The sequence below is a fragment of the Sinocyclocheilus grahami genome, unplaced genomic scaffold, assembly GCF_001515645.1.
Source record: "Sinocyclocheilus grahami isolate Dianchi unplaced genomic scaffold, SAMN03320097.WGS_v1.1 scaffold765.1, whole genome shotgun sequence".
NCBI classification, from domain to species: Eukaryota; Metazoa; Chordata; class Actinopteri; order Cypriniformes; family Cyprinidae; genus Sinocyclocheilus; species Sinocyclocheilus grahami.
The window spans coordinates 82,041-101,194 of record NW_015505944.1 but is presented as its reverse complement, the minus strand read 5'-3'; the positions used below and the strand labels follow the sequence as shown (position 1 = coordinate 101,194).

The 19,154-nt window shown below is 36.7% G+C and overlaps 1 protein-coding gene and 1 pseudogene across 2 annotated transcripts in view; both read left to right on the top strand.

The window, feature by feature from the left end:
- Positions 1-11,148, top strand: part of LOC107561290 (anoctamin-7-like) — a 13,729-nt pseudogene extending 2,581 nt beyond the window's left edge.
- A 3,758-nt stretch (positions 11,149-14,906) lies between these two features.
- rnf168 (ring finger protein 168) overlaps positions 14,907-19,154 on the top strand; it is a 15,386-nt gene continuing 11,138 nt past the window's right edge. The window contains exons 1-3 of one of the 2 annotated variants that reach the window (XM_016245714.1): positions 14,907-15,007; positions 15,642-16,049; positions 16,153-16,223. In XM_016245714.1, coding sequence (XP_016101200.1) covers positions 15,716-16,049; positions 16,153-16,223 — 405 coding nt within the window. In that variant the 5' untranslated portion in view covers positions 14,907-15,007; positions 15,642-15,715. The other variant, XM_016245715.1, reaches the window with a different exon arrangement.

Genomic DNA, 19,154 nt, shown 5'->3' with positions numbered 1-19,154 from the left:
TTAGCCTTAGCCTTAGCCTTAGCCCTTGTCATTTCTCCTTAGCTTTAGCCTTAGCCCTAGTCATTTGCCTTAGCCTTAGCCTTAGCCTTCTCGGTTTCTGATCTTCGCCTGGTTCCCTGGATTCACCCCTTTTGTCTTGCCCCTTTTGATTCTGTCTGCCGATCGTCGACCTGCTCTAGCCCTAGGACTATTCTTGTGTTTTGCCCACCATATACCTGTTTGCCCTCATCTGACCCATGCCTGTTTCATGACCACGTCTCTGTCTTCGTTTCAATAAAGCTTGCATATGGATCCGCACGTCTCACGTCTCGTCAGCCCCGTAACAGTATTGCTGAATGACCTGACAAACATTAATGGTAAACTAAAATATACTTTACAGTCATTTCTGTTGAAACTTGTATGGTATGTATCTGAGTATATTTGTTATTACACATTTGAAGATGAAGATGCAATTTATTACATTTAAGATATATTACCTTTAATAATGTAATATCAAATAACACACTACAGTCAAAATTACTAAAAGTACTTTACATGTGCTTTAATATACTAGTCAACAGATGAAAAGAAATGTACAAAATATGTCATGATGTTTTAAAATGTACTTTAAAGTCAAAATTTGAATTTGAATTGTATTACAATGTGCACTTTTTAAAGGTGTACTTAAGTGTATTAAGAAACTGTCATGAAGTCATTTTATTTCATTAATGTTATCTGCAGTTTTTTTTTTTTAAATATATTTTTAAGATATGAAGTACAGTACAACTACAAGTGCACATTCAATACGTTTAAGTGCACTTTTCCACAAGGCCAGATATTGGAATATTCCTGTATACATGGCTGTTGTAAGTTTACAGTAGTATTTTCTGGGAGATTCGAGATGTTGCCATTGGTTACACAATATGTTCAGTTATTAGTTTCATTACTACTTTTCCACACTATTATTGGTTAAAATATAACTAATATAATGTATTGACATTTTCAAAACAACCAGCAAGTTTGCCCTAATAAAGTTTTTTTTTTTTCAAAAAGTTTTGTGAAAAAATTTAATTGTTTTGTGAAGAGCTCACATGTGAGATGCGAGGTCTCATGTGTAAATGTCTTTTTTACTGTGCATTTTTACTGTGCATTTTGAATCAAGCTTTTGCACGAATATACACTGTTATAAAGAGAGTGTTTACTAGAATACACTATCTTGTTTAATGCTGCTTTTAGGTTTCTTGGTCATGAAAACAATGATACTTTTTTCAAGACCACACAGAGGCAGCAGATAGTGAGTTTTGAGCATTTTTTCCCTGAAATTTAAGGTGCACTAAGAATTTGTTTCTTTTGCTAAGTGATACGAGAAGTCTTGAGCTTTAGGGTTAGGGTTAGATGCAGCATTGCATGAAAGTTAGCACTACCAAATCCAATGTAGAAAGATGCACACGCATATTTGCATATTTGTCACCCGTGATTCATTTATTTCACACATTTTCACAGATGTTCTGCAAGGACAGCCATGATGCATAGCATAGATCAGCTTTGTAGGCACTGACATGAAATAAAAAGCACTATACGTTTTCTTACATGTACAAAAACTGCTTAGTGCACTTTTAATGTCTGTACAATGGACACAATTATTTTTCTTTCTCTGTTAAGCTGTTCACACTGATCTGTCCGTTTTCTATAATTTCCTTGTTGGAAAGCTGTATGAGATATTAGCCAGGACTCCATATGGATCGTTGAAGAGAGGGGAGGTTGGCATTGGCAGGCTGGTTAGTGAGCATGTTCTCACTGCTGCTTTTCCTTTACATGAGGTACTGTAAGAGTCTTCTACATAATATCTGAACTTTACCTTAACAAACACACCAATTATGTGTTTCTCTCTTTGTTTACATGTATGCAGCACTACTTAAAGCCAGCATGAAATCAAACTGACCTCTCTTTATGCATGTTCCTTCATTCTTAATGCATTTTCTGCGTGTTTACAATCTTTGTATAGTCTACGCATGCACTGTTTCACGTTGATTTTGAACAGCTGATGATTTGTGTTCTTCTCATTAGGGTCCATCTGAGATGCCGAAGACTCCAGTAGATCCAGAGTCTCTCAACATGAGACAGATCCTGCATCACTACTGGGCTCGCTGGGCTTGCTTTAGGAAGTACCAACCTCTGGATCACATTCGTGAATACTTTGGCGAGAAGATAGCACTTTACTTTGCATGGTTGGGTAAGACAGAACATACATTTAGTTTATACCAAGACATAAAACATGTAAACATGTTTTATCTTGCATCTATCATATTTTTTGTTATTATATTATTAGGTTACACTTTAATTGAAGGGGTGTGCATAAGACTGACATGACACCTTCATAATCATGACATGACACATGTCATGAATATGAAGGCGTTTTTATGCATGTTTATGACAACTGTCATTAAGTGTCATTCGCTCAGTTATGTCATTTTTAATGCAAAGATGACATTGTTTGACCTAACCCTAACCCATATCAAAGACATCTCAAACAATGTCACCTTTGCATTAAAAATTACATAACTGAGCGAATGACACTTAATGACAGCTGTCATGAACATGCATAAAAACTCCTTCATATTCATAACGTGTCATGTGATGATTATGAAGGTGTCATGTCAGTCATGTCATAAGCACACACCTTCAAGTAAAGTGTAACCTATTATTTTTTTATGTTATTTATCTGCTATTATTACTATTATTATTTATAATACATAGTTTATCATAAGTACATTTTATAATAGTGTTACATTAGTTAATTACATTAATTGCATTGAACTAAGGATGGAAATACTTCTTAAGCAAATTATTTTTATTCTTAGTAAATTATATTTCGACATTACTAATACATAATTAAACTAAAACGTTCTATATGTTAATATTATTTAATGGGCCTGAGCTAACATGAAACAACAATGAACAGTTGTGCTTTCATTAACTTTTATTAACATTAGCAAAGAAGAATAAATGCTGTAACAAATGTGTTGCTCTTAATTAGTTCATGTTAGTTGATGTGTTAGTTGATGCAAAGTGTTACTATTAATAGTACGAATTAATACAAAATAAAATATATATATATATATATATATTTAAAAAAAAAGAAATGTAAAGTAAAAATGTAACAAAAAGTTTGTTAACTAAAACACTCTACAGTTTTCATCATAACGTCTCAGTTACGTATGTTAAGGCCCGTTCACACCAAGGACGATAACTATAAAGATAACGATAAAGATATAGTTATAAAAACCGTTCTCAATATTAAAGAATAGCAGAGTCCACACCACAACTATAACGATAAAGACAAAGAGAAATTATATTGTTGGAATCACTTTCAAAACGATTTTTCTCCAGCTGATGAACGATAAAAAATTGAGAGCCAATCAGAATCCATCCTGCTGTAACAAGCTCAAAAATTTAAAGCGGCAGAGGCGGGTGCGCTTTGAATAAACAGACGAAATCGTTTGCTGGTGTGGACGCTAATATTGTCATCTTTATAGTTATCGTTCTTGGTGGGAACAGGGCTTAACCCTCGTTCCCTGAAGGAGGGAACGGAGACGTCACAATTCGTCGGTCACCGACGTGACATCGAGAGTGACCGACTGAAAGGGAACAGGCTATGACCTTATTTCTCTGGTCTGTAGGTTTCTACACAGGCTGGTTATTACCAGCAGCAGTAGTGGGCTTTATAATATTTCTGTTTGGTATCTGGCTGATGGTAACTGATGTGGCAGCGTGAGTATTATCACAGAATTGTTAATAACATTAATAATGTTGCTGAGCTAGCACTGATCCTGACCCTTGACCCCACAGAGAAGAGCTGTGCACCAGTGGAGACGCCTTTGTCATGTGTCCGCTATGAAACATCTGCAGCTACTGGAACCTCTCCAGCATCTGCTATACTTATAAGTTGACATTCCTACAAGTTTTTAAATTATTTATAGCATTTTAAATAAGATAAAAATTCCTTTCTCTGGGAACTAGCGATCACATTTTGTTCTTAAAATACTTGTTCATAAATTTGCAATAGGCAGGCTTGCTATTTGACAATGGAGGAACTGTGTTCTTCAGTATATTCATGTGTCTGTGGGCCGTCACCTTCCTGGAGTACTGGAAACGCACAAGCTCCATACTCTCCCACTGATGGGACTGCTCCAAATTTGAGGAAATAGAGGTGATTAAATTGGTTACAAAGTGTCTTAACCTTTAATATTTACTAGTCCTCAAACTTGAGCAACGCTTTACCTCTCTTGCTTTCCATAATATTTCCATTCTGATGTTAGGAGAGGCCAAGACCAGAATTCACAGCACTGGCGCCCATGACGATTCATAATCCTATCACTGGGGCTGAAGAGCCCTATTTCCCAGAGACTCAACGACTGAGTCGTACTCTAACTGGTAACATGGTCACCATTCTAATGGTTAGTCAATGGATTTCCATCTCACAACTGTTGAGATTCAAAATCATTATCATCATGATTAAATTGTATTCCTTGTGCTTGCAGATTGCCATCGTTTTGATATTCCTATTAGCCATTATCCTGTATCGAACCATCCTAAGCATCATTATCTACAGATCACAGAATGCCTTCTTCATATTTTCAGTAAGTTTCTTTCTATTTATTTTGATACCTGACCAAATTATCTTGTGATACCTGAACAAATTATCTACATAGGGAATAAAGTTTATGAAGTGACTGTTGCTCAGGCATCTTTTAGATTCCCAGATAGCAACATATTGTCGGCCCAGATCCGGCCCACATCTGGCACATGTGGAATGATGATCTGGCCCACATGTAGCGTGGAATGATGGCACTTGGGCAGACCGCTCCCGTTTGCCAGATCTGGGGCAAAAGCAGGCCATAGCAATGCCACATGTCAGCCAAGAGCAAAGAAATAAACCACACTGGACCTTTTCTGAGCCACAAAATCTTCATATATTATTTATAGAGTCCTCTCAGCTTGTTAACAAGCAAAATCACTGAAGAAAAGGAAAACAGAATAAAAGAAACAAACAGAAACACAACAACAACTGACTGCAGCCACAGCCTTAGATGAATTCAGCTGAAGATAAAAGACAATAAATCTCTGAAGATCTCAGCAGAGGAGGATTAAACAACTCCACAAACAGCATTTCCAGCTTCACTTATTATTAATCAGATTTACTTTATTTCTGTTAGAGGTCTACATAATTTCTTATTGAGAATTTACAGGTGTTTAAATCTAACGTTTGTTTCATTGAAGTCACCATAATGGTGATTGGTGTTTCCATTAATTGGGCTCATAACATCCCCACCAGCACACTGTGGTCAACTGCCTCCTAGGCCCTCCAGTTCCTACCCATCCTCACGTCTATACCAGCTGAAGAAGCTTTGGTGTCAGTGGATTCTCTGTACAGCATCACCTGTCCCGCTTGAGAAACATGAACTCCTCTACCAGGCTACTGAAGGGGAGTTGTAGCTTGTTCTTCACCAGATGATATGCCTTCCAGGGCCCCACTCAGGACCTCCAAGAAGGACAGACACTCTGAAATGTGGTTCTGTGTGTAAAGAGCAAAGTTGTAGTTAGTGGACCCTCTCGTCTACCAGGCTAAACTTCAACACAGTGATGCAGAGTTGGGGACTTGTGAGTATTCCCACCCCTGCTCGGCACCTCCCACCCTAAGTGACTCCAAAGAAGGAGAGAGTGCAACTTCTATCCAGGAGTTTGGTTCCAGAGCCAGAGCTGTGCATAGAAGTGAGGCCAACTATATCTAGCTGGTAACTCTCAACCTCCAGCTTCTTCCCCACCAGAGAGGTCACATTCCATATTACTCAACCAAGGTCCTTATGGAAACCTGCGAGCTCCTCTCCCAGGCCTGGCTCCAGAAGAGGGCCCTGGTATCCCTATTCTGGTCTTTTGGCCAGGGTCTCACTGTTCTGACTCATTTGTGTCATAGGGGATTATGGGGGGTATCACTCTTTGTCTGGCCTCTCACCTGGGACCAGTTTTCCCAGGGAGACCTTACCAGGAGTCACGGAGGCACTCAAATCCCCCCAAGGGTGGGTCATTAAAATGATGTTACCTGTAAGTACAGTTTTTAAAAATATATTTAAGATTTGAAGTACTCTAAATGATTGAATTGTAGTGTTTGTCAAGTTTTTTTTTGGTTTTCCCATTCAGTATCTAAATACTTTGAAATACTTTTGTTACTCCAAAATTGGTGGATTTTTTGTTAACAAGTGTAACAGGGTTTCAGTGGCTCTTAAAAAGGCTTAAAATACTTAGTCTTAATTCCCCCTTCTACAAATTAAGGCATTATAAAGGTCTTAAATCAAAGCAGTCTCAATTTCAGAGTCACAAATTCATAAAGTCATGGCATTAAATGCACTGCAAAAAATAATAATAATACATTTTTTATTTGTGTGTTGTTTTCCAGTACAAATTTCTAAACATCATTAAATCAAGATTCATTTACTTTAGATGCAGATTGAACAGTCTTGTTTTTTTTCTGAGAAATCCAACAAAATTAGCTGAGTTTATGCTTAAAATAAAAACAAATATCTTTCACTGGGGTATAAAAACTTATTTTCCCTTTGAATTAAGATGATTTTTTTCAGAGCCCATTGGCAGATATTTGTTCTTGTTTTAATAAACTTTTTAAATTTTTTAGCAGTTTCTCAGAAATCAAGTAAATGTATTACTTAAATAAATGTATCTTGATTTGAAGACTCTTTAGACATTTGCACTGGAAAACAAGACAAAAATACTGAGAAAGAAAATCACTTTAAAAGTGAATTCTATATTGTAGCGATTGGGAGATGAGGTATTCAATCCATAAGCCATATATATTTTTTTTAATTAATGATTGAATGAACTAAAAAGCACTGGAGATCTGTTGGAAGTTGTATTTTAAAACTCTGGAGTGTTGCTAATACAACCCATTTTCAGCTCCCTAGACTTTTACGTTTATGTGTTCCATTAAAATTTAGATTTTAAAAAGTCGTTACTTTTATAAAACCTGCAGATACCCTGTATACATAGCTGAAGAAAATTAGATGGTGTTGCATCTCAAGTAAGTTTATCTTGTTTTAAGGGGTTTTTGTCAAATGTCTTAATGTTTCTATTGACTAGACATTAATTTCACAAAACCATCAGTGTTCTTTTAATAATGGCTCATACTGAGATCAGTGCAAAATCACTTATGTGCATCGCTGACATAGAATGATGTGCTTCAGTAATCTAATATTGTATGATATATTATATTAAATGCAACAAATGACAGTAAAATTCAAAGTAATCCATTCAATAATTGAAACTGAACCATTTTAACTCTGTTACTCCTCAACCCTGCTGTGCATCTTTGGCACATTTCTGAGATCAGCCTCACAGTGTGTGTCATTGTTCTGCTTGGCCCTGCTATCACTGTTAGTCTGATCAACACTGAATTGTTAGCTGATTTACAGCTTTTGATGTCCAACAATTTCAGTCCAAAATAAAGTGAATTAGACAGGCAGCATATCTTGTGTGATGCCTTGTTCTTTTGCCAGGCTTTCCTGATTGCCTTCACGTCTGATTTCCTGCCGCGGCTCTTTTATCGCTACACTAGGCAGCATGAGAGGATACGTCAACTTCACCCTCTCAGCGGCCCCTGCAAACTTCACCCAAAGACACATGACATGCAGGTGAAGATCAAACTGTTTCTATAATGCGGTACTGTTCCATAGTTTGAAGTTGGTAAGATTGTTTCATATTTTGAAAAAAGTCTCTTCTGCTTACCAAGACTGCATTTATTTAATAAAAATACTGTTACAGTAATATTGTGATATGTTTAAAAACTATTGTTTTCAATTTGAATATATGTTCAAATGTAATTTATTGCTGTGATCAAAGCAGCATTACTCCAGTCTTCAGTGATCCTTCAGAAATCAGTATAATATGCTGATTTGCTGCTCGCAATGTTGAAAACAATTGTGCTGACTTTTTGTGGAAACCTTTATATATTCTTTTCAGAATTATTTGACGAATAGAAAGTTTGAAAGAACAGCATTTATTTGAAATAGCATATCGAAATTTTGTAACAAAGTACAGTATGTTTTTCCTGTCACCTTTGATCAATTTAATGCCAAATAAAAGTATTAATTTCTTTACAAAAGGGAGGAAAAAAAATCTTACTGAGCCCAAACCTCTGAATCATAATGTATATTTGTAGTAGTGGTTTATAAAATGAAATGTGCATACAAAGATGTACCACTCTATAAAACACCTAGAAATCACACCATTAAAGGTGGGGTAAGCAATTTTTCAAAAACGCTTTAGAAAACTGATTCGGGCCGACTAGCAAAACAAACTTGTAGCCAGTCAGCAGTAAGGGGCGTGTCTACTCATGATGTGGAGGAGAGAGCGTTCAGTGCACAGGACGGACATTAGCGAGCCGAGCGACAGAAAGATAGATAGAGGTGGCGGATAAAAAACAAAAGAGGAAAACGTCTGCGGAACAAACGAAGGCTTAAGGCAATAAGGCAAGAAGTAGGACCCGTGTAAATATCGGATCAGCTTTCCAGCGCTGGAGAGAACTCAAGGAGCGGAAGGCCTGCAATCGGATGCCGAGGTTGCTTTGTTTCTTCTCGATAGGTGAGTAACACCGTGTCTGCGCCGCAACAGCTAAAGTCTGTCTAGTACACTGGACGCGACAAAGCGACCGTTGAAAATCATTTGGAATTTGTGTCAATACGTCATGAATAGAACGCAGCAGCAGTTTTCTGTCGGGGATTTGTCGTGTCGTGCCGCGCCGCATCCAGTGTAAGCCATAGATATGTGTATATATCTATGCTGTAGACAGCATCACTGATTATAATGAGTTCTATAGTATTTTGTCGCACCGCGCCACTCGCGTCCGGTGTAGACACGGTGTAACATTGGTTTTGCTTTGTTTCACAGAACTAATCGTTGCCTGGGTTGCGTACGTATGTGTGGGGCGGAGCTATCAAAATAGGGGCGATACCCTTTTGGGGTAGGGGCGTGTTTGTTTTGGTGATTTCAAATGTCAACATTGGCTACCAGAAATCACTTACCCCACCTTTAAATAGCAGATGCTGAGATATGTAAGGTTAGTAAAGACAAAAAAACTGATTAGGAGTATGTATTTTTTTATTTTTTTATTTTTTTCAGATATCGAGGCCTCAGAGATGATAAAGGACAGCCCACACAAGATTACTATAATTTGCTGGCCATTCGACTGAGTTTCGTCATTATATTTGAGGTGCACGGTCTAGTATTATTTTGGACAAACATCCTTTTTTAATTCAAAATAGGGGCGATACCCTTTTGGGGTAGGGGCGTGTTTGTTTTGGTGATTTCAAATGTCAACATTGGCTACCAGAAATCACTTACCCTGCCTTTAAATAGCAGATGCTGAGATATGTAAGGTTAGTAAAGACAAAAAAACTGATTAAGAGTATGTATTTATTTATTTTTTATTTTTTTCAGATATCGAGGCCTCAGAGATGATAAAGGACAGCCCACACAAGATTACTATAATTTGCTGGCCATTCGACTGAGTTTCATCATTATATTTGAGGTGCACGGTCTAGTATTATTTTGGACAAACATCCTTTTTTAATTTTTGCACATACGTTCATTCTGAAAATGGGTCCATGATGTTACTTTCTAATACTAAAAACATTTAGTACAGTATTTAAAATGTATTTTACTTTTAGTAGTAATTTTATTTAATTGTGAAATTACTACTTACAGCAATAAGCCCCAAGAAGCTGTGGTTTACAGTGAATTTATAACAGCTATAACACGACGCGAAGCGTCTAATACTAAAAACATTTAGTACAGTATTTAAAATGTATTTTACTTTTAGTAGTAATTTTATTTAATTATGAAATTACTACTTACAGCAATAAGCCCCAAGAAGCCGTGGTTTACAGTGAATTTATAACAGCTATAACACGACGCGAAGCGGCTTTTATAAAACGGTTATTCCATATATGTAGTACGGTTTCACAAAATAAAACGGAGCAAATAAAGTGTAATGATATTAATAAAAACAGTATTCTTCCACCAAACAATGTAGTTCCTCAGAAACAGTTGTGTTACAACAAAGTGTTTGCCGAGCAACACACAAAGTAAACAAAGGTGTGTGTTTGTAGAGTAATTTACCACAGCTTCGAACGTGGCTCAGCCAATCAGAATCAAGGACCGGAACTATCCGTTTTATAATATGCATTTTATGTACTGTAAATGTTTTTCGTTTTTTAGTATAAAGTGCCTTACGATTTGATATAGATGATTATAAAAATTAAGACAGAACACAATTTTAATTTATGATGTTTTTTTTCCCAACATGTTGTTCTCCTGATTGGGCGTATTATTGACTGGATGGTGCCAGATATTCCCGAGGAGGTGGAAATTAGGATCAAACGAGAGCATTACATGGCCAAAGAGGCACTGGCTGAGAATCAGGTGAGTTTTCTATAGACTATTATAGATGGATGCAATTGTAATGAAAAATATATTAGAATTAATAATACTAATAACAACAATCAATAATTATTCTAATCTAATAATTAAAGCATTTTGCATTTTTAAAGCAAGTGTTTTTCTCTGTTTATTGCATATTTCCCCTCATGTCGTTCCTCAGTCTTTGAGTAGAACTGTCCTGGAGGAGAAGGAGAGGCAAATCTCTGAGCTGCGACACAGAGTCCTATGAACAATATCTCGTCTCCCTCCAGTCCATCTCTGAACAGAACATGAAGACAAACCTTCAGTCTGACACTCTGATATCTGACGCTTTTTATATACTAAGCTGGTGATTCTCTATGTGTATAGATGATTTTGTAAACTGAACTCTAAAGGCATTATAAAATAATGGTTCAGAGACCTACCCTGCATGCTAATTTTAACGCTGTCTTAAATTACACAAGAATCAACCACTGTGTCTCACATTATGCTATGTTGAAAATAGTATGCTGAACATCCTTGGGTTATATACGTATATATTAAAAAAGTGACCAAATAGAAATGTCCCATCCAAACGTCCTCTTCTAGTGAATTGAGATGAATTGATTTCACTGATGAATGTAACAGTAGTTCCCTCTGCTGGTCAAAGGATCATACATGATTAAAGAAGGCCGAATTATGTTATTTGCTTGTTGTTGTTTTGATATACAGTTCAAAAAGAATGGTCAAACAGGTTAGCTTAAGTTATAATTCAAAGGACTGTAGCCCATTGCAAATACTGTTCCATGCATTCTTAAAAGATCATGACTTTTAAGCAAGTTAGATATAAGAAATAAAAGTAATAAACAATGTTTATGTCGTATTTTAGGCCCAAATGTTAATAGAATGACAACAGAAAGACTGATTGAAGTAATCAGATCAGTCACCTTTCCTGGTTATTGATTATTCAAACTTTAGTAGTTTCCCTGCGTTCAGTGTATGAATGATCAACTTTAACAACTAGACTAGAGGTCATTTTCTTTCATCTCAAATATGTGCCACTAAAAATGATGGTAAAAGCAGCATATCTACAGCAGTAACCCTGTTTTTCATTGTTGGATCTGCTGTAAGTAGGACACACACTGGAAACACATCAAATGCAGACGTGCACAGACATTTGGAGGGGCAGGGGCTCAAGTGGAAAAAAAGGGCACTTCTCATTTATTTACATTTTTTCTAAACAAAACGTTACCGTGGCTCAGCCAATCAGAATCAAGGACCGGAACTATCCGTTTTATAATATGCATTTTATGTACTGTAAATGTTTTTCGTTTTTTAGTATAAAGTGCCTTACGATTTGATATAGATGATTATAAAAATTAAGACAGAACACAATTTTAATTTATGATGTTTTTTTTCCCAATAAGTAGGACACACACTGGAAACACATCAAATGCAGACGTGCACAGACATTTGGAGGGGCAGGGGCTCAAGTGGAAAAAAAGGGCACTTCTCATTTATTTACATTTTTTCTAAACAAAACGTTACATATATTAGGGGTGTGCGATATTGACAAAAAATATATCTCAATATTTTCTGAGATTTGATCAATAACTATAATTACTATGAGTAAAATAGTATTAGTAATAGTGTTATTGTTCTGATATCTTAAGGACTGCCGTGGACAGATGACTCCTACAGTTTTTGATATTCTTCATATTCTGTGTGGTGATCAGTTCACAGCAGTGATAGAAATTAATATTTTCAAATAAGTTTAAATATATTTTTACCCTTTTATGGGCGTTTTTTTAACCTTTATACAGCCATTTTTTCTAAAAATGTGCATAATCTTTTCAGTCAAATTCTTAAATTGAATTAGTCAATTAGAATAGTAAGTCACTTGGGCTGTTACCAAGCAAATTAAATCAGTATTGACAAAATTAATCTTTGCAATGCAGAGAAAACACAGAAGCTGCATTAGAAGAGGCATTTAGATGTATTTACACACTGTTTAATGCAGGACATGAATGCATTTAACCTGCAGTTACAAATGCATTAATACCGTTTTGATATTTTGAACATAAAACGTTGAATACTGATATTTGAAATTATAAAAAAAAAAAAAATGAAAAGATGCTTTAAATGTGAAATTAAAACTGTGAGTAGGTGGCAGCAAGTTACTGTTAATAGGTGAGTCATTGTGATTGAACCGAATCATTTAAACGGTTGATTCATTCAGGAGCAAAACAGCGTCATGTTTTTCAGAGACGCAAACTGGAATTATATTTGTTGGCGAAATAGAGCAAAAACAGTCAATATTGTGTCTAAAACGTAAGTGTTTAAATATTAAATTCTTGTTTGTTGAACTGCTGTATAAAACCAATATCACAATTGTAATCATGCTGCTTTTGGTGGAAAAAACGTCAGTCGTCGTGTGATACTGATTAACTATATGAAATAATATAATTATATACATTTCTGCCCCCATATCTTGAATTTTGTGATCATTGTAAATGCATTTTAGTAAACTGAATCATGCAGTGAAAGAAGGCACACTAGTCTAACCTATTAGACTTCATATTGCCTTAGCTAAACTTTAGCTAACTTACTTGGTAGCTCTCTCATGAGTCATGGATGTTAGCAAGACAAATGAACTATATTGCTTTTTGTCTTTTGGATAATTAGCTGTAAATTCGAGGCACAGGTAGCTTATGGTGCGTTCAAGTCACGTCGGATAGATCGTATTTACGAGTTGAACGCACATGAACAATGAGTGTCAATGAGAAACATGGCGGAATCGATGGATGCAACGTCTGTAGTTGACGGTAAATTTTTTAATTTAAATTGATAGTTTAGTTGTCCTATAAACTTAAACTGGTCATGTTCTTGTTACGCAGCTAGTTAATGAAATCCAAGTTAAAAAATGCTATCATTTTTGCACCTATAAACCATGTTGCATGTTTTAAAAATATTAAAAACGCAAAACACACCTGATGCGAATTCTTTGCTCTTCATTTTCTATAAGCAGAGTTAACAGACCCTGTTGTATTTTCTTGAAATTTATTAAAAGAAGGTACACTGCCATCTTGTGCCGACTAAACTGACTTGAACGCACCTGACTTGTCAACTCGTAAGTACGAACGTCCCAGGAGGACTTGAACGCAGCATTAGTCTTTTGTTCATCACCACTCACCTCCACACCAAGACAACCACAACTGGAAAGGGAGGGCGGGCTTCGCTTCTGTGGCTCTCTGCCTGTCTGTGATGTGCCGATCAATGTGTGCTACACTGCTGTGCTGCGGAGACGCGGCGGACAGTCTCAACATTTCCCGACCCTACCTGATATTTAGATTTTTTATTTGTTTGACAGGGAAAGCTGTGCGCAAACAGAAACACACACACACACACACGCGCACACACACACACACACGCGCACACACACACACACACGCGCACACACACACACACACGCGCACACACACACACACACGCGCACACACACACACACACGCGCACACACACACACACACGCGCACACACACACACACACGCGCACACACACACACACACGCGCACACACACACACACACGCGCACACACACACACACACGCGCACACACACACACACACGCGCACACACACACACACACGCGCACACACACACACACACGCGCACACACACACACACACACACACGCGCACACATATACACATATTCATTTATAAAAAATTTAAAAAACACTCCCCAGAAAAAAAGGCACTTTCTCTTGATGAAGAAAAAGGGCAGGTGCTCAAGCCCCCTTTGATGTCTATGTGTGCACATGCCTGCTAACAAATATCCGTAAACTTTAACACATATCTGAAAAAATGTGTGCAGCTGTGTTTGGCCATTTATGGCAGCAATGCGGTGTTATCTTGTGAAAAACTGCCGGTTTTGTGTGATCCTTCAGCTAATCCCTGCTGATAAAAAAAAACTAAAAAACAACAGCAGACACCATCACAAAATGTGTAATGGTTTTACTGGTTATAATGGGACTTGTATTGGTTTTAATGGAAACTGTAACGGACCCTGTTGGTTTCTATTGGTGGCTTGTTAAAACTAATACACCCTGATGGAATATGTCCCAAAACACACTACAGAAAACCATTTTTTTATGTTTTAATGGTTAAAAGTTGATGGTTTATAATGGTATTTGCAGTGGAAACCATTAGACTTCTTTACTTTAATGGTCTCTCTGACTGCATTTCATGAAACATTTGACTATTAAGCTTTTAAAACGTATTTAATCTTTCAGGCAATGCTTCATCAAACCAATATCAAATGAAGAAGAGCATTTTAAACTCTTTAATGTGCGTTCTTCTATAGCTTGATCTGGTACAAAGCTAGCAGTCCACAGTAAAACCGAAGGACAACATTGGTGCTACCCGCCATAAAACCGAAGAAGAAGAAGAAACCCGAAGGACTTTTATTTTGAAAGGCAGTTCTGTCATTGGCGCTCACGGCTGCACATGCGCGAGTAAGAGGGCGCAAAATATTTTGGGGCCTCACGTTAGAAATAAACCAGTAAGTGTGAATTTGTAGTACAATTAACATTTGAACAACTAAGGCGTTAACTGCTTTTGATAATGAAAGGTTTACATCAATGTTACCCATACTCTGACTTCCACAAAGTTGCTAGTTCGCTAGCCTCCGGATGTGAGTTAGCATAAGAACTTATATCAAATAATCAGTTCTTTTGAACGCAATCTAACAATGTATTTCAATTGAAAAGGCTTATAAAATAATCATTTTTGGACGTCTTGTGGTATAATTCGCACAGGTTAATGGCATATATAAATTGTGCATGAGAACTGATGTTTAGACCATGTAAACAAAACTCTCAAAATCGCTTTTACTTAATAATTCGTTGCTGTGGATGTTTCAATATAGTACAAGTTTCACCTATGACATATTCATTTGTTTAATTAATAGCTAGTTAACTATTTGATGTGCATGATTGCAGACGTGGGATAGTTACTGAGGTTTTGATTTGTTGATATGAATAAGCAGTTCATATGTAGAAGTGTCATTTGAATGAATGAGTTCTCAACCTTTGCAAAATCTCTGTATGTTGTGTATATTTTCCCAAGCAAATCCTGCATTTCTAGGCCATACTCTTGTTGTAGGTAATAATTGTTTCTGTTGTTTTGTCTTTCAGCTGACTGTCATATGCTGCTCTTGAACCCGAGCGAGAGAAACCTCACACACTGACGTGTAGAGACGGGCCGCAGAATGCCGCCTGTGTCTGGATTGGACACGGGTCCGCTTGAAGAAAGCTCCGGGGGTCTTAAACGTTCAGACTGCCTGTGTCCGGTCTGTCTGGACATATTCCTGGAGCCCGTCACTTTGCCCTGCATGCACACCTTCTGCAAACCCTGCTTTCTGGAAACCGTGGACAAATCCAACATGTGCTGTCCGCTTTGCCGAAAACGTGTGTCCACTTGGGCGCGGCTCAACAGCCGCAACAAGACCTTGGTGAATGTGGAGCTGTGGAGACGCGTACAGGATGCTTTCCCCGCTCAGTGTGAGCGGAGAGCGCAGGGAGTCGAGGACGACGATGATGCTGGTACAGAGCGTAGCTTGAGCGAAGCAATATGTGCTGATTTTAGGTTTCACTTTAATGCATTTTGCATTGATTTTAATTACTTGTGCAATCTTTTTTCCCCCAGTAACGATTCCGAGACCTCGCGTGTGTCAGCCAGGAGAGGTGAGGAAGGAGTATGAGGATCAGATCAGTAAGGTGAGAGATTCAGGACGGTTAAAATTAGGGATGTTCATTTTAACCGGTTAACCGACCGTAGGAATTTTAATACAATCAGTTAAACGGTTTAAAAAGTAATTTACCGTATTGGCCCGAATATAAGATGACCCCCCCCCTTTTTCCAGATGTACGTTTTGGAAAAAGGCTTTTTAAAAACCAAATCTTGTTTTTTCTCAGTAAAACACATTTTTTCTTCAATTATTATCATATTGCATATTTTTCCTATTTTAATTTTTGTTTTGAAAGTATGGTAAAAACTGGTCAAATGTACCAACAATCGCATTTTAAAAAATATACACTTTTTGATATACCATAAAAAAAAAAAAAACGGTAGCGCATCTGAATTCGGACATTTAGGCTATCCGTCTAATAGTAGCCTACCAAAATCTTATTAACAGTAGAAGTTAAATCTTACTGTAGTCTTCAAATCTGGGTACTGTCTTACGTTTTAAAATCACAAAGAGAGTTTGGTCCCATCAGGCTAACGTGACAGTCACGACTCATGCAGCTGTAAGCTTTTCTTATTCTTTTGTTTTTACTTGCGATCTTTACAACACGCATTACTTTACGTATTTCATGGTTTTATGTGTATTTGGCTTCACCTATTGTTGTGGGTGTATTATCAACATGTCAAAGTCTAGGCCCTGAATATAAGACGACTGCTTTTTTCAGATGTATTTCCAAGAAAAAAACGTCGTCTTATATTCGGGACAATACGGTATTTATTAATTTTTTCAGTAATTTATCAAAATATTTAAAAAGGTTTGCTGCATGGTTAAAATGCGCTACGCGTAGGGCTGGGCGATATAGCTAAAAAATGTATCGACGATATAATGTTTCATATCGTTCGGTATCGATAATTATTGACATTTTTTATAACCTTTTTTTAAAACAAAGAGCAATAGAAAAAAACGTTTAAATTTAACGACTGTATTTTTAAATTAACCCAATTCATTGAGACAAACAACAAATATTTTTTGTTTTAACAATCAAACACAAAATAAAAATGAAACCAATATCTAATTTCTTTTTATTAAATAGGGCTGAAGGAAACTTTTGGCTTGTCTCCCGAAGCCACAGGAGGGCGCAGTGAGCAAAATAATGCAGCACATTAAATTGCCAACGCAAAGGAAATAACTGTCCATAAAAAGAAAAACGTGCATTACGTCTAAATTAATTCATATAAATCAAACATAATTTCGTAAATTGCATAAACAATTATGAACAAAACAGCATCATGTATTTATGCATTGCTTAATACAAAGAGCCGAATCGCCCATCACGCAGATTGCATTTAAAAACATATGAAACGCAGTGAAACAGAATGAAACTCCACTAATTTGTGACGTTTTAACTTTGCATGCCTACATCTCTTGTGTGAGGCACGAGTGCGGTAGTCGTATTTGTCCGTCTAGAAAATGCGCTCTATGTGAATGGCTTGGTTTGGGTTTTAACCTAATCAAGATCTTCTCCGCATTGAGCTACTATATTTCTCTAATATTTTGAATGAATAACGCAGCAGCGGCGCGTCTCGTGGGCTAGACTAACAAAACATTCAAATGCAACAACGTCACTTACATCATCACCGCATCTCGCGCTCCACTGATGGCGCTCCCTGACGCACACCTAACATTTGATTGTACCATTTTTGCATTCAAATGCAAATGTTTATTTTAAATTCAACTACTATAAATTTTTTTAATTCACAATCTCCTCATTACAGGCAGGCACAGCACTCAATTCAGCATGTGTTTGTGTGTGCTGTCTGCGTCACTCATGGCATGAGCCTATATCGTGAGCTATATCGAACATTTTTTCTACCGTTATCGAAGAGGGTGTACCGTCGGTAAATATCGATACCGTTTTATCGCCCAGGCCTAGCTACGCGTATAAAAAAAATAGTTTTTTTAGGGGGAAAAAAACAAGTCGCGTAAAAGTCATTTTTTATTTCATTCAGAAATAGGCCTAATGCCGAGCGAAATGTTTACAAACATTATAATAAACACTGTAAACATAGCTAGGCTATTTTAGTTCCCCTCACTCCACAACAAATCCTTTCAATTAACAGTATTTAGAAAAGAACAAGAATTAAAAATATAAGAAGCTATAGCAATAGAAACGACAAGCCAAAAGGAATTAATTTAGGCTAAAACGAAACCAAAACCAACGTTGGGTCTCTCATTCCACACAAAATCAAATGTTTCTGTATTCACGATGTATTTGAATGCCAAATTATTATTTATTTTGTACTTCACTCGAATTAACAGTACCACGTAAAACAAAATGTTTTGCATAACATTACAGCGGTACGGTGATAACACTTAACCTTAACGGCTTAACAGATTTTACTACATATTTTTTACTACATATTTTTTTTCCCCATGTGTTTGACTGACTGTATTTTATTATGATAATGAACAGACTGCGTTGTCAAGGTAGCAATGCTTCACTGTGCGCGCGCATGCAGCGCCGGCGTAATACAATTTTTTCCTTCTAACAGTGGAAGAAACTACTCCTTTTAGTCCTAAAGATAATCGGAGTTGTAAAAGGTTTGCCTTTATTTGTGTACGTTCACAATAAAAACAAATCTTTGTGCTTTTGTAAAATAAGCCTAAAGAAAAATAGGATGCTGCTTTCTGCCGTCTGGTTTCCTTTTGCGCAGCACAAAAATGAACCGAAGCTCTGCATATAGGCTACTTGTACAGTTTTTCTTTCATTTTCTTAATTTATTATTTAAGTAAAAATATGTTTCTCGATAGGCCTATTTATTCGTTTTATATATATATTTATCAGTGTTGGGGGTAATATATTACAAGTAACGCAAGTTACGTAATCAGATTACTTTTTTCAGATAACTAGTAAAGTAACGCATTACTTTTTAATTTACAAGAGAATATCTGAGTTACTTTT